This window comes from Pseudorca crassidens, chromosome 20 (assembly GCF_039906515.1).
Source record: "Pseudorca crassidens isolate mPseCra1 chromosome 20, mPseCra1.hap1, whole genome shotgun sequence".
Lineage (NCBI taxonomy): Eukaryota > Metazoa > Chordata > Mammalia > Artiodactyla > Delphinidae > Pseudorca > Pseudorca crassidens.
In genome coordinates this window covers 1,948,397-1,964,593 of record NC_090315.1, presented here as the reverse complement: position 1 = coordinate 1,964,593, position 16,197 = coordinate 1,948,397, and the positions used below count along the sequence as shown (strand labels likewise).

The following is a 16,197-nucleotide window of genomic DNA, read 5'->3' as shown; positions in this document are numbered from 1 at the left end:
AGCTCAGGCAAGAGCTTGGCACACAGTAGGACTCCAGGGAATGTTTGGCTGCTCTGAAGGACTGTGCTGGGCCCAGACCACAGCCCTGTCATCAGAGCTGACTCAGGAGGGAGAAGGTAGGAGAGCACAGGGAAATAGTAGTACATCCCCCTTCCTGCACTCCCTGAGTGCTTACACACCTACCCCAGGCTGGGTAAACTGCTGCTGTGCTCTGGAGACTGAACTCACCCAGCAGAGACAAAACCCATAGGGGCCCTCCTGCATGAAACAGACATTCTAGTAGGTGATGTAGACCGAATGTTGTGTCCCCCCAAAATACATAGGTTAAAACCTAACCCTCCATGTTTGGTATTTGGAGGTGGGGGCCTTTGGGAGATGATTAGGTCATGGGGGAGGAACCCTCATGAATGGGATTAGCGCCCTCATAAAAGAGACCCTCTGAGAACTCCCTCTCTCCTTCCACTGTGTGAAGACACAGAAGACAGCTATTATCCAGTATCCTCACCAGACACCAAATCTGCTGGCACCATGATCTTGGATTTTCCAGCCTCCAGAACTGTGAGAAATTTCTATTATTTATTAGCCACCCAGTTTATGGTATTTTTGTTCTGTCAGTTGGAATGGACTAAGACACAGGGGGACAGACATCCCTTAAGAAACCACACAACTGGCAACTGTGAGCAGGGTTGTGGAGGGGCCCCGAGTGTGTCAATGACGCCCCTCCTGACGTTCTGCATTTCTGTCTCCTGGGGGCTCAGGTGACCTCTGCAATTGGCTTTTACCTTTTAGTGAAGGGAAGAAGTTATTATGGCTTGTATTTGTCATGGTTGCTTCTTTTGTTGTAACTTTTAAAAAATTGAGCATTTAATGATTCTTTTTTACACTCCATAGGGCTTATTCTTATTTCACTAGTATACATGGAGACACACACACAAATATTTCTCCCCTGGTACTGTTTTAGGTACATTCCACATGTTGTGATAGCCTCTGTTTTCATTTTCATTCAAAATACTTTCTAATTTTTCTTTTGATTTCATCTTTGACCATGGATTATTTACAAGTGTGCTATTTAGTTTCCAAGTGAGGGTTTTCCACACATCATACTATCCTTGACTTCTTATTGAATTCTCTCATAGTCAGGGTCCATACTTCGTATTATTTCAATTCTTTTCCATTTATCAAGCCTTGTTTTGTGGCCCAGAAGATTCTCCATTTTGGTAAATGTTCTATGTGCCTGTGAAAAGAATGTGTATTCTGCCTTTATTGGACAGAATGTTCTATAAATGTCAATTAGGTCAAGTTGGTTGGCAGTGTTGTTCGTCTTCTCTGTCCTTACCGATTATCTGGGATGGATGTGGACATCTCCAACTATAATTGTGGATTTGTCTATTTCTCCTTGCAGTTCTATCAGTTTTTGCTTCATGTACCTTGAAGCACTGTTAGGTATATTAACATTTAGGACTGTCATGTGTCTTGATTAACCTCTCAACCGGCATGGGGTCAGTTCATTCCTTAACCCTCTCAGAGGCAATGGGAATGAAGCCATTCCAGTGAGCCTAGGACAATCCCAACACCCTCCAGGAAAGGAGAAGGGAGGCAAAGGGAGGTGTTCTCTCCATGTATATGTAGGTGACTGCTGCAAATATTTGGATCCAGGCAGCTAGAAAGAGGTTTATGCTCCAGAGGCAAGACAGTGCTGCCTGAGCTGCTCAAAAAGGGCAGAGTAGCTTCTGAAGGCTCTTCCACATTAGTGACACATTAGGTAATTTCTCTGTGGGTATTCTGCTGCATGAAGTTGGATGTAGCTGAAGATTTTCTCACGAAGATCATTTCTACAAGGCTCCACTCAGGTATGAATCCTCTTATGCTGAGCAAGGTTGCAGAGGCGGCTGAAGATTTTCCCACAGTGGCCACACTCATAAGTCCTTTCTCTGGTGTGAACTATCTGGTGTCGAACAAGTGTTGATCTTTCACTAAAGGCTTTCCCACATTGGCTGCATTCATAGGGCCTTTCTTGTGTGTGAACTCTCTGGTGACGAACCAGGTGAGAGTTATTGCTGAAGGCTCTCCCACATTCACTGCACTCATAAGGCCTTTCCCCAGTGTGAACTCTCCAGTGATAAATGAGGCTGGACTTGCGGCTAAAGAACTTCCCACATTCAGTGCACTCATAAGGCCTTTCTCCAGTGTGAACTTTCTGATGTTTAATAAGAATGGAGTTTTGGCTAAAGAATTTTCCACATTCACTACACTCATAAGGCCTTTCTCTTGTGTGAACTCTCCAGTGCTCAATGAGACTGGAACTGTGAGCAAAGGCTTTCCCACATTCGTTGCACTCGTAAGGCCTTTCTCCAGTGTGAATTCTCCAGTGCTGAATCAGGCTGGAGTTGCGACTGAAGGCTTTTCTACATTCACTGCACTCATAAGGCCTTTGACCAGTATGTACTTTCTGGTGCTGAATGAGGGTGGAGCTATTGCTGAAGGCTTTCCCACATTCACTGCATCCAAAAGGCCGTTCTCCGGTGTGAACTTTCTGATGTCGAAGGAGGTGAGAGCTTTGGTTGAAGTCTCTTCCACATTCAGTGCATTCAAAAGGCCGTTCTCCAGTGTGGACCTTCTGATGCTGAGCAAGGTTGGAGTTATTGTTAAAAGCTCTCCCACACTCACTGCACTCATAAGGCCTTTCTCCAGTGTGAACCCTCCAGTGCTGAATGAGAGCAGAGCTGCGGCTGAAGGCTTTGCTACACTGATTGCACTCATAAGGTCTTACTTGGGTGTGGACTTTCTGGTGCCGAAGGAAATTGGAGCTTTGGCTGAAGGCTCTGCCACATTTGCTGCACTCAAAAGGTCTTTCTCCAGTGTGAACTTTCTCATGCCGAGTGAGGTGTGACCTGTTATTGAAGGCTTTCCCACATTCACTGCATTCATAAGGCCTTTCTCCTGTATGGATTCTCTGGTGATGAACAAGTGTGAGTTTGTGGCTGAAAGTTTTCCCACAGTCACTGCACTCATAGTATTTTACTCCAGTATGGAATTTCTGGTGCTTCCTCAGCTTAGACGGATGACTAAAGGCCTTGCCACACTCCTTACATACGTGAGATGTTTCTCCAGTGTGAAACTTTTGGTCATTAACAAGAGTTAATTTCTCCTCTAAGGAATTTTCAACTCTTAGGCATCTAAATGGTATCTCTTCAGAGTGAGTTCTCAGGTGGTTGAGGAGGACAGAACTCTTCTGGAAGGCTTTTCCACAGTCACTGCACTTGAAGGGCTTCTGTGAGGCATGGACTTCTGGGAGCTGCCCAAGACTGGAAGGGTGTGGTAAGGCCTCCCTGCACTTTGTGCTGCTGTGTGGCTTCCCACTGCCATCTGTGTTTGGGTGCTGGAGGAGGTCATGGCTGTCCGAGACATCCTTACCACCTAACCCACATGTAAAGGGCTTCTCTGATAGACAGACTATTGAGCTCTGCACAAACAAGTCCCTGTCCTTGTCCCATTTGAAGGGCTTTTCTCCACTGCACTCCTTCTGATGCTGGTGAAAGTTTGCACCAAACCAAAACTCTCTGCCACATGCTACACACGTGTAGGGAGTCTCCTCAGCATGTGTTCCTTGATGTACATCCAGGTGCAAAATGTCTTTCAAGAATGGGTCACACATGTCACAACTGTCAGCCTTCTGGGTGGAAGGATGTGCACTGAAAATCCTGACCTGTGACACCACATCTACAGAAGCATCCTGCTTGGAACATACCTCCTCATCTTCCGCTCCATGCCAACAACCTGAAAGCCAAGAAATTTCTGGTTAACTGAGTGTTCCACTTAGTGGAAAGGGTGATTTCATTAGAAATGTGTGACTGACACATACAGAAATGGGCCCAAGGGTTTGTTGATAGGCCAAGGGGGCCAGAGTAAGAGTGAAAGGCTCACTGTGCAGGACAGGGCCCAGCAAGCCACAGAGTAAAGGGGCCTTACCAGAGGCATGGACACAGAGGCAAAGAACTTGAAAATACATTTCTCAAAGAAAGATAAATATACACAAATGGCCAGTAAGTACATGAAAAAATGCTCAACAGCATTAGTCATTAGAGAAATGCAAACTCAAACCACAATGAGATACCACCCCACCAGGATAGCTATAAGAAAAAAGATAGTAACAAGTTGTTTATGAGGAAGTAGAGAACTCAGAACACTCATACACTGCAATGGGAATGTAAAATGGTGCTGCTAGTTTGGGAAACAGTTTGTGAATTCCACTGCTATGTATCTACCCAAGAGCAATGAAACATATCTACACAAAAACTTGTACATGAACGTTCATAACAGCCATAATTTTTGTAACAGTCGAAAAGTGGAAACAAGCCAAATGCCCATCAACTGATGAATGGATAAAAAAACGGGTATATTGATACAATGGAATATTATTCAGCCATAAAAATGAACAACATATAACTGATATGTGCTGCAACATGGATGAACCTCAAAAACATTATGCTAAGTGAAAGCCAGTCACAGAAAAATGTATATTGTATGATTCCATTTGTATAAAATACCTAGAATGAGCAAATCTACATAGTCAGAAAGTAGATTAGTGGTTGCCTAAGACTCAGGAGGAAGGGATGAGGGGGGATGTAGAGTGACTGCTAAAGGCTACAGAGTTTTTCTTTAGGTAATGAAAATGTTCTAAAATTAGAGTATGGTGATATTTATTACCTCTAATTTTTAAAAATTTTAATTGAAGTATGTTGTGTTAATTTATGCTGTACAGCATAGTGATTCAATTACACATATATGTACAATTTTTTTTCATATTCTTTTGCATTATGGTTTATCACAGGATATTGAATACAGTTCCTTGTTCTATACAGTAGGACCTTGTTTATCCATCCAGTATGTACTAGGGTGCATCTGCTAATCCCAAACTCCCAATCCATCCCTCCTCCAACTCCCACCCTTGGCAACCACAAGTCTGTTCTCTGTATCTGTGAGTCTGTTTCTGCTTCATAGATATGTTCATGTGTCGTATTTTAGATTCCACATGTAAGATCTCACGTGGTACTTGTCTTTCTCCTTATGACTTACTCCATTTAGTATGATAATCTCTGGTCTATCCACGTTGCTGCTAATGGCATTATTTCATTCTTTTCTAAGGCTGAGTAATATTCCATTGTATATATACACCACATCTTCTTTATCATCTGTTGAGGGACATTTAGACAAATGGAGACATTTGTCTCCATGCCTTGGCTATTGTAAATAGTGCTGCTGTGAACATTGGGGTGCATGTATCTTTTCAAGTTTTCTCTGGATATGTGCTCAGGAATGGGATTGTTGAATCATATGGCAACTCTATTTTTAGTGTTTTAAGGAACCTCCATACTGTTTTCCATAGTGGCCGCACCAATTTACATTCCCCCCAACAGCGTAGGAGGGTTCCCTTTTCTCTACACCCTCTCCAGCATCTGTTATTTGTAGACTTTTTAATGATGGCCATCCTGCTCAGTGTGAGGTGGTACCACATTGTAGTTTTCATTTGCACGTCTCTAATAATTAGTAATGATGAGCATCTTTTAATGTGCCTATTGCCCATCTGTATGTCTTCTTTGGAGAAATGTCTATTTAGGTCTTCTGCCCATTTTTATTTTTCTTTTTCTTTCTTTCTTTATTTTATTTTTGGCTGTGCTGGGTCCTTGCCACTGCACATGGCCTTCTCTCTGGCCACAGCAAGGGGGGGGGCCACTCCTCGCTGTGGTTTGCAGGCCTCTCGTTGCAGTGGCCTCTCCAGCTGCAGAGCATGGGCTCCAGGCGTGCGGGCCCTAGCATTTGTGGCACACAGGCCCAGCAGGTGTCTGCCCATTTTTCAATTGGATTTTTTGTTGTTGTTACTGAATTGTATGGGCTGTTTGTATACTTTGTAAATTAAACCCTTGTCAGTTGTATCATTTGCAAATATTTTCTCCCAGTCCGTAGGTTGTCTTTTTGTTTTGTTTATGGTTTCGTTTGCTGTGCAGAAACTTGTAAGTTTGATTAGGTCCCATTTCTTTATTTTTGTTTTTATTTCTATTGCCTTGGGAGACTGACTTAAGAAAACTGGTATGATTTATGTCAGAGAACATACTGCCTATGTTCTTTTCTAGGAGTTTTATGGACTATGGTGATATTTATACAGTGAGAACATATGAAAAACCACTAAACTGTACACATTAAAAAAGTGAACGTTGGGGCTTCCCCGGTGGCACAGTGGTTGGGAGTCCACCTGCCAATGGGGGGGACACAGGTTCATGCCCCGGTCTGGGAGGGTCCCACATGCCGCAGAGCGGCTGGACCCGTGAGCCATGGCCGCTGAGCCTGCGCGTCTGGAGCCTGTGCTCCACAACGGGAGAGGCCACAGCGGTGAGGGGCCCGCGTACCGCAAAAAAAAAAAAAAAAAAAAAGTTGAACGTGGGACTTCTCTGGTGGTCCAGTGGTAACGAATCCACCTTCCAATGCAGGTGAGACGGGTTTGATCCCTGGTCAGGGAACTAAGATCCCACATGCTGCGTTGCAACTAAGCCTGTGTGCCACAACTACTGAGCCTGTGAGCCTTAACAAGGCAGCGCGTGTCCCACAAACTACAGAGCCCATGTGCTCTGGAGCCTGCGTGCCACAACTAGAGAGAAGCCTGTGTGTACTGCAACAAAGAGCCTGCATGCTGCATCAAAGATCCCACTCGCCTCAACTAAAATCCGACACAGCCGAAAAAAAAGGTGAATGTTATATGTATCAGTAAAGCCATTTAAAAAAAAATGTCTCTGGGAGAAGGGGCAGAACCTAGGCATGGCCCCACACTAGGTCACCCTGCCAGGAACTGGTCAAGCTCAGTGGGATCCTTTAGGCAGACCAGAATGCCTGATCCCCAACCTCTTCTCCCACAAGGCCTCTGTGGGACCTAACAGCTATTAGGATTGCTCATCAGGCTGCTCAGGGAGAAACAGGGCGAGTGCATACAGCTCAGTCCCAGCACTCACAGCACCTACAACAGGAAACCTGGGAAGGAAGCAGTGTCCATGGTCCAGCTTTGGGATGAACAGAGCTTTCTGTGGGGAGAAGGCAGAAGGCAGATGCTGGCCACCAGGCTGGGCAGGGCATAAGGGCCTTACCAAGTGAGGTCATGAGCTCCAAGTTCTCCAGCATCACACTGTGGTACAGCTGCCTTTGGGCTGCATCAAGGAGCCCCCACTCCTCCTTGGAAAAGTGCACGGCCACATCCTCAAAGGTCACCAGACTCTGCAATGATGAGACAGCTAAGCCAGGGGGCCAATAGGTGGGGTGAATAACAAACAAATAGTCAAATGGGCACATCCAGGCCCTTGACCTGTGACTCAGAGTTCTGCCACATCTACCACTGTCATCTCCTCTTCTCATGACCCCCTCAGTCCATCCTCCCCTCACCTACCTGCAGCTCACCCCCCTCTCCAGGCCCTCACCTCAGAGAAGACAACAGGTGCTGGCACCACTGGTGTCCTTCTCTCCTCGTACTCCCACTGGCCACTGTATCCAGACCAAACCAAACAAGAGGAACAAATGGAAGGTGGATAGATGGATGCTGTTTTAGCTCTAGGTTGGCACACAGCCCACTTCCCCCATTGGACAATTTCCCTTGTGTCCTCCAGGTCACACCTCCCAAATATAAGAAAATTTGGGCTCTGTTTTCTTCCTTAAGCCTCTAGTACCAGGGCTCATTCCCTTACCTTGTACACAGAGGACCATACCTTCCTCATATCTCCACTCCCCACAGCCCGCAATACCATCGCCCCTCTCCCTGGCCACACCACAAGCATCTCCCTAGTGTACCCATATACCACTATGTACATAGCTTGCCGACAAAGGCAAGCAAAATCCAATACTAACCTTGGACTGCCCTTGATTGCCAAAACTTCCCACTGACAGAGACAGCCCTCACCCCTCTATTTAATGCCTCCCTTCTTTGCTCTGCTGCTTCAACCTTGCCCCCCAGAACCATGAGTAAGATCTCAAACACCCTTATTCTCTTCCAGCTCTAACCTTGTGCATGCTGTCCCTTCATCAGTCATAGCTGTCCTTGCCCTTCCTAATACACGAATCCCAGACCCGCTGGCCCCCACTCTTGGCTTAGGAACTCTTAGCTTGGGCTGACCCTTTATGTCCCTGCTACTCCAATAGCCTGACAAAAACCCCTGGACCCAAGGATGATAGCCACAAAAACCTGGTGAGCTGTAGAGAGGTAAAACAATGTAACCTCGGGCCCGTCTGTTATCCTACCTCAGTTACTTCCATGCTTCATTTTTCATCCCAAGTCTACACTCTACTCAGAGGCTTGGTCATCATCCTGTACCCAGCTCACAGCTGCACACAGTATCTAAGCACAAGCCTCCACCCCTTAGATGTCTCCAGCCTGGACCCAGCAGAAAGCACACTTGGCACCTCAATTTGGCAGTCTCTGGGACATTGTTTTTTAATATTTATTTATTATTTATTTAGGCTGTGCTGGGTCTTAGTTGCGGCATGCGGGATCTTTAGTCGTGGCATTTGGACTCTTAGTTGTGGCATGCGGAATTCTTAGTTGCGGCATGCGGACTTCTTAGTTGCGGCATGAGGACTCTTAGTTGCGGCACACATGTGGGATCTAGTTTCCCGACCAGGGATCAAACCTGGGCCCCCTGCATTGGGAGCACAGAGTCTTACCCACTGGACTACAAGGGAAGTCCCTCTGGGCCATTTCAAATACAAAAAGGCCAAAACCCAACTCTTTATCTTCCCTCTGAAATCTACTCCTCGCACCAACTTCCACATCCGGAAAACCTATCAGGGTCAACCATGATACCTCATTGCCACACATCGGGAAATCTAGTCCGTCCTACTTAAAAAGCACATCCAGGAGCCAACCACTTCTCCTACCTCACAGGCACCTCTCTGCTCCAGCCACAAAGAGCACACACCTGGACTACTGCAGTCTCCTCCTCAATGGTCTTCCTGCCTGCAACAGCACCCCACCTGCCAGTCTCTTCTCCACCCAGCATCCAGAGGGAGCTTGTTAAGATCTGAGTCAGAACACCTCCCTCCTCTGCTCTACACTTGCCGTGACTCGCATCACACTGCAAACAGAGGCCCAGCACCTCACTCTGCTATTCCAGGCCTGCTTCCAGTTCCCCTGCTTGTTATTTCCACCTGACGAAATGGAGACCTGTGGTTTCCCTGAACACTTCCACCTTATACTCACCTCCAAGCAACTGGCACATGCTGATCCCTGTGCTAGGGGCACCTTTCCAGACCTTATCCCACGTGATCCGCTCCATTTAACCTCTGGCCTAGGCTCCGGATGCTAGGGGAAAGTGACTCTCAGGGCCCCAGACTCATGTGCAGGTGAAGAATTCGGGACACGACCATTCTCTAACGGGCTCCAGGCACAGGAGGGGGGCATCCCAGCGGGTGAGGACTTGTGCACCCGCCACTCACCTGCGCCGGGTCCATCTGCGACGCTGCAGGCCCGGTCACAACCTGTGGGCTGGGCGGGGCCCTGCCAGGCGGCGACGGGGAAGAGCCCAGCGGGCTCATCCGAACCCCTACACCCACTGGGTGGAGTGACCGCAGGCTGACGGTCGCACTCAAGGCCTTTGTCTTCCCCAGTATGATATAGGAGCTGTCTCCCGGGAATGTGGGACGAAGGCGGGGCGCGGAGACTCTCTGCGTCCGTTCCACTTCCGGGAAAACCGAGGCTCAGGAAGGAAGGGCCGTCAGCCGAGGGTAAAAGTGACTGCCATGGTGCGATGACGGTTCCAGCACGAGCCCCCCGGCCCCCTTCGCCGCACGTCCCAGCAACTGTTTGCGCACAGCCCAACCCGCCGCAAAACGAAGACTGCAATGGCCGTGCCGGAAGTCCCGCCCCACCCCCTGAGGCCCACGCGAAAACGCCCAAATCCTGACCCTTCACTGGTTCAAGGCTCGCGGCTGACTATGACGCTTTTCCCGGAGCCAATCGCGGTGCCGCCTAGTCGTTGCCTAGGTGATCAGGAAGGACGCACGTTGCGTCACGTCTCACGAGACACGAACTACATTACCCAGAAACACCCTCGCCGTGCGACAGCACAAAGTGTTGACCAATGAGAGCCCAGGATAGGGACCAATGATCACCTAAGGGAGGGGGCGTTTCCGAAATGGCCGCGCTGGCGGGGGCGGGACTTCCGGGGTCGGACCATTGCTTCTTTGTCCCGCCTTTATATCGGCACTTCGTGGAGGGACGTAGCTGCTGGGCTGTGGACAGCATCCAGGAGGCTCCCCGGTCCCGCGGAAACGGGAGTAGGGTAGGTACGAGAGCCTTGGTGGTCCACTCGCTGTGCCTTGTACGCCCCATGACCGCAGCGAACGTCCCGCCTCCCCGAGCTCGTGTGTCCTCGGCTGTCGGGGGACCGCCTGGCGCCGGGGTGCCCTGCGGATACCTCCGTCAAGGCCCGTCTGTGTCCGTGGCCGCCCCGGAGTCGTCGCCCTGTGCGTTGTGTCCAGTTTACGGAGAAGAAGACCCAGGCTCGAAAACCAGCCATTCCGAGGTCTTGACCCATTATGTAGCTGGACTGCGGGCGTGATAAGCGAGCCGATCGACTAGGCACGGATGAGGTAGAGTCTCCTGGCCTCCACCTGGCTGGACTCCGAACCCCAGTGCCCCAAGTCCCTGACTCAGCCTCAGGCCTGGGTGTTCAGGACAGTGGAACGTTCACAGGTCGGGGGGTCTCCCTTTCAGAATCCAGTATGATAAAATGTGGAGGGTGCAGGCGGAGGAATGTGCATGTGCGAAGACTTGGAGGTGAGACTGACCCGAGCATTCAGGAAAGTTTTCCAGTCTCCGTTGCGGGTAACCGAGAGCGTGAGGATAGGAGTCCTAACTCTGTTGACGGGCTGAGGATGCTGGGAGCCACAGAAATTTTTCATTAGAAGATGTATGGCTATGATCTGAGTTAGGATTTTGAAACTATCCCAGTGGATCCCGCGTAAACACACTGAGCAGCCTTGTGGGAGAGGGGTTGTGGTGGGGCTGAAAGCAGGCAGCTTCATCAGGTTGCTGCTGCAGGTATATGTTGGGTGGCCTGCTCAGAATAGAAGCAGGAGAGGTGGGAGAGATACTCAGATTCTGGATGCGTCTTTCAAAGTGGAGTCGATGGGACCTCCAGTTACACGTGGAGAGTGAACGTAGTGGAGAGTAAAGGACCACCGTAAGTGTTCAGATAAAGAATGAGATGGAGATCAGAGGTTGGCAGGAGGAGTACATTTGGGGGAAGATTAGCAGTTGGATTTTGTACGGGTAGAGACTGAGTTGTCTGGAGGCCTCTAGGTGGAGGTGATACATGTGCCCGTGACAGATAGGGGATTTTGATTTGGCCTCCTGATGTCCAGACTGCAGTGCACTGGTGGCCTGGACCAGGGAAGATGCTGAGAATGGGATTTTGGAAGGAAACTCTTAGGTTGTTACAGATAGGCCTTGAGGTGAGTGTGGGGTGTCCAGACTAAGGACCAATAGCTGAGTAGATGAGGTGGGTGCAGAAAAAGAGAAGCATTGTCCAAACACCAATGGACATGGGGAGAGTGCATACCCAGGAGGACAGCCCATGCTCTCAGATACGAAAGGGTGGGCAGGTGTGTCAGGGGACAGGGTTTGGGAGACATAAGGGGAAGTGTGTGGCAGGACAGAGACTGGCGTGTCAGGTCCAGTGCCCGATGCTTAGAACACATTCATGTGCCCCTTGCCTGCTGTTGCAGGACCCAGTGACCTTTGAGGACAAGGTCGTGTGCCTTTCTTTCGGAAGAAGTGGGTCTCCTTAGTGAGGCCCAGTGGGGCTTCTGCTGTGATATGGTGCTGTCTTCACCAGGTCAGGCTGCCAGTTTCCCCGTGAGAGGTGCTGCTGGCCCTAGTGCTGTCCAATGTTCTGCTACCTCTCCTCCCAGACTACAGTATAAACAACCCCCAACACCTTTTGCCTTGGGACCTTGACAACTGTGGTCCAAGGTCAAAAATATCACAACAGGAGTAGCCGGTTATTTTCTTGTTATATTATATATATATATTTCTTGGTTATTTTCTGGTTTGATGAACCAGTTAGGGTCTGTGACTTTTCGGTCCCTCTATCACACCTCCTCCAGTGGAAGTTTCCTTCCAGCTGCCCCTTGTCAGTGCCTTTACTGGCTTTATGGGCACTAACATGGTCATTGATTCAGGGGCCACTGAGCTTTTCTAGTGAGGCCTTCCCGGGGTGTTCATTTTGTGAGGTTCAGTTCTCCCAGATGCATAAGTAATCCTCATCCACCTTGGTCTGTCATGGAGTGAATCACCCCTGACCTGGGGCTGGCTGACCTCGCACAAACGCCTTGATCTCCCTTAAGAATTACTGTCTCCACCCACCCCAGTGCGGTCACCCAACTTGAACATCGAAAGGGGACCTAGCTGGTGGATCGGGTGGCTCGAATCAGTTCATGACCAGAGAGACCCATGGAAGACCAGTCCTGGTGAGTGCAAGACAGGTGTGGAAGGGCCTGTGGCAGTGGGCTGATCTCTTACCTGGTACCTGACCTGTGTCTTCTGTTGCCCTGGCATCAATGTGAGTACCCATGCCTCTTTTCTATCTTTCTGACACCCCATCCTAATTTACCCTGACTTCCTGTCCCCTGGCTAAACCCTCTTGGTCCTTTGCCTCTCAGCCTCTCTCTTTCTCCCCTCTTATGGCCAGGTCCTCCATCATTGGCCTCCTCTTCACATATCCTTAAATAGTTCTTGAAAACCTGTTCTTCCATGAGCCTGACTTGTCCCTCTGAGGAAGGTGGGCACAGTGTCAGGGGTCCCAGGCCTGGACTCCCCTCACTGCACAGCACCTGTCTGTCACCAGACACTGAGGCCCTGCCAGCTCCACATTCTGCAGAATCCACAGAGAACTGACACTGAAAGAGACACCTGATCAATGCACAGCAAATGGAGAGGTGTTCGAGGAGAGGTGTTCCCTTTTCTACCACCAAAAAAAACTTAAGAATGGGGAAAAAAATCCCAAGTGCATTTTGAAGGCCTTCACCTTTGTCTCCATCCTGAGAAAGCAGGAGTACGTTCACACCTTTGAATGTTACATGAGAAAGCCTCCAGCCAGTCCTCTATTTCCATTGAGCACCAAAATATTTGCCCCATAGAAAGCCCTTATGAGGGCAGGGAGTGTGGCCCAAAATTTTGAGCAAAATTTTGCACTTCCCCCTGTACCAAATCATTCACACTGATAAAGGACTCACAAATGTGGAGAACGGGCATCTCCATTCAGAGCTCCACTCTTGTTAGCACTAGAAAATTCACACCAGGCAACAGTTGTGCAAATGCAGTAACTACGTGAAAACTTCCAGGAAAATATGAAACCTGTTTCATGCAGTCCCCATCAGAGAAAGGCATGAGTACAGCTAGTGTTGGAAAGCCTCCTCTCAGAGTTAATCCTGTTTTGCAGCAGCAAGTTACCACGTTGTGAGTGAGGTAAGTAGGAGGGCAAAAAGCTGCAGCTCCTGCCTGTTCCGCGTAGAACGCTTCACACTGGAGAAGGATCCTGTGTGTACAACTGACCTGGGAGAGGTGTCAGCCACACTTCCTTCTTCCCAATGCCAGAAACCTCACTCTGGAGAGAAGCCTTCTGAGGGCAGGGAATACAGTAAAGTCTTCAGCTCTCCACCCCCCTTTTTTAACATTTTATTTTAAAAATAAGCCTCTTTTTTTTAACCTTATCAATGTAAGAGAATTAACACTCAAGAAGGAGCCTACATGAGTAGCCTTCAGGCAGAAGCTGGACCTTGTATAGAAGGACCGCCACCAGAGGAGACACTCCAGGACTGCCCTGCGCATGGGGAAGCCTGAAGGGGCAGTGTTGTACTTGTTGGGGGACTTTGGGAGAGTTGTCGCACCACTGGCTCTTAGGGAAGAAGCCCTTCTGTGTTTGATGGTCACCTCACAATTGCTCAGCATAAAGCAGCCTCTGTTCCCTGTTTGCAGTGCCCTGGAGAGTGATGGCCCTGCACCCATTGGCATGACGTCATGCTGCTCTCCCATGACTGAGTAGGGCATGGACTTCACTCCTGCTCTGAGCAAGGGGCCTGATGGGATGGCTTCTGGGGGCCTTCTGGGTAAGGTTCCCATTATTCATGGACATTGTGAAGTCTGCATTTGATATCAGTGATGCCTTCATAGAGCTGCTTCAAGTACTCATAACATGATGGTTTTGTGCATTCCTGTCATTCAGCCCTGCTACTGTTTGACAGTGACTACATCACTAATTTACCTTTGATATTGGAGTCCTATTTAGTGGATGGAGTGAATTGAGAACATTGAATTGAGAGGTGCTCCCAAATTAGCCATTGGGCTGAAAAAAGGCACAGCAGCAAGGCATGGAGCATGTGTCCAGCTGTGACTCAGTTTGCATTTCTTCCCCATGTCCCTGTGAAATGAAAGGATGGAAGCCTCTGTTCTGAAGCTTCTGACCTGGAGTTCTCCTGCGGAAGACAGTGTTTGGTCTGGAAGAAGCAAGATGATGGTCTCTCTTCCAGGGAATACCTCCCTCCAACAATACACCCAGTATAAGTATACAATTTAATGATTTTTAATTAATGTAAAGAGTTCTGCAGCCATTATCTTACCCCATTCCCATTGCCCCAAAAAGCTCCTTATATCATGTATCAGTATTTTATTCCATTTTATTGCTGAATGATATTCTCTTGTGCAGATATACCAAAATGTGTCCATCACCAATTGATGGACTTTTAAATTTTTTTCAGTTCTTGGCAATTAGAAATAATGCTTCTAGGAATATTTGCTTACAAATCTTTGTGTAGACATATGTTTTCGTTTCTGTTGGGTAAATGCCTAGGAGTGGAATTGCTGAGTCATATGATACTTTTATGTTTAACTCTTTAGAAACTCCAAAGCCATTTTCCAAAGTGACTGTGCCATTAACTGTACAGTACAGTGGCATTAAATAAATTCACACAGTTGTGCAACTGTCACTCCTACACATCTTCAGAAATTTTTCATTATCCTAAACTGAAACTCTACCCATTAAGCAGTCATCTTACTGGTGTTTTAATCTACATTTTTTGTGTGTGAGTAATGATGTTGGGCATCTTTTCATGTACTTATTAACCATCTCTTTATCTTTTGTGATGATAATTGGGTTGTCTTCTTATCATTGAATCGTAAAGTTCTTAATAGATTTTATATTCAGAATCCGTATATATATACACAAGCACTTTCTCTCAGTCTGTGGCTCATCTTTTAATTTTCTTTTCTTTTTATTTATTTATTTACTTGGTTGCACCACGTCTTAGTTGCAGAAGGTGGGCTCCTTAGTCGCGGCTCATGAGCTCCTCAGTTACAGCACGGGGGCTCCTTAGTTGCGGCATGCGAACTCATAGTTGTGGCATGCATGTGGGATCTAGTTCCCAGACCAGGGATCGAACCCGAGCCCCCTGCATTGGGAGCGCAGAGTCTTTAACCACTGTGCCACCAGGGAAGTCCCTTAGTTTTCTTAATGGTGTGTCTTGAAGAGCAAAATTTTACATTTGAAGTATAATTTATTAGTTTTTCCTTTTATGTATTGTCATAATGTCATACCTAAAAAATTCTTTGCCTAACCAAAAGTCAAAAATTTTCTCTGTTTTCTTCTGTAAACTTTATAGTTTTACCTCATATATTTATGGTCTTTTTCGTGGTAATGTTTACATATGGTGTGAGATAAGGATCTAAATTCATCTTTTTGCATGTGAATATCTAATTTTCCCAGAACCACTTGCTGAAAAGGCATCTTTCCACATTGTACCTTTGTTGGAAATCAATTAAGGGCATTTTGGTACTCTCAAATCTATTCTATTGATCTGTATGTTTGGCCTTATGCCAGTACCACATTGTCTTGATTACCTTAGCTTTATAGAAACTTTTTTTTTTTAATTGGCCTTGCTTTGGCTTGTGAGATCTTAGTTCCCTGACCAGGGATCGAATCTGTGACCCCTGCAGTGGAAGTGGGGAGTCCTAACCACTGAACTACCAGGGAATTCCCAGCTTTATAGAAACTTTTGAAATTAGGTAAGGTAAATCCAACTTTGATCCTTGTCAAAATTCTTTTGTCTGTTGTCTTTTGCGTATCTATGAGTTTAGGATGAGCATGTTAGTTTCTACCAAAAAAGTCA

At 47.5% G+C, this 16,197-nt stretch overlaps 1 protein-coding gene and 1 long non-coding RNA gene across 2 annotated transcripts; one reads left to right on the top strand and one right to left on the bottom strand.

Moving 5' to 3' along the window:
* Positions 1-871: 871 nt before the first annotated feature.
* ZNF132 (zinc finger protein 132) lies at positions 872-9,717 on the bottom strand. Its single transcript, XM_067721115.1, has 3 exons — positions 9,469-9,717; positions 7,134-7,260; positions 872-3,777 (listed from the first exon to the last, which is right to left on the bottom strand). Exons 1-3 carry the CDS (start codon positions 9,565-9,567, stop codon positions 1,847-1,849), a joined length of 2,157 nt encoding a protein of 718 aa, XP_067577216.1. The 5' UTR covers positions 9,568-9,717; the 3' UTR covers positions 872-1,846.
* Positions 9,667-15,018, top strand: LOC137215666 (uncharacterized). The gene is made up of 2 exons (XR_010939368.1): positions 9,667-10,623; positions 12,406-15,018. It is a non-coding gene; the product is annotated as an uncharacterized lncRNA (long non-coding RNA).
* Positions 15,019-16,197: the final 1,179 nt, after the last annotated feature.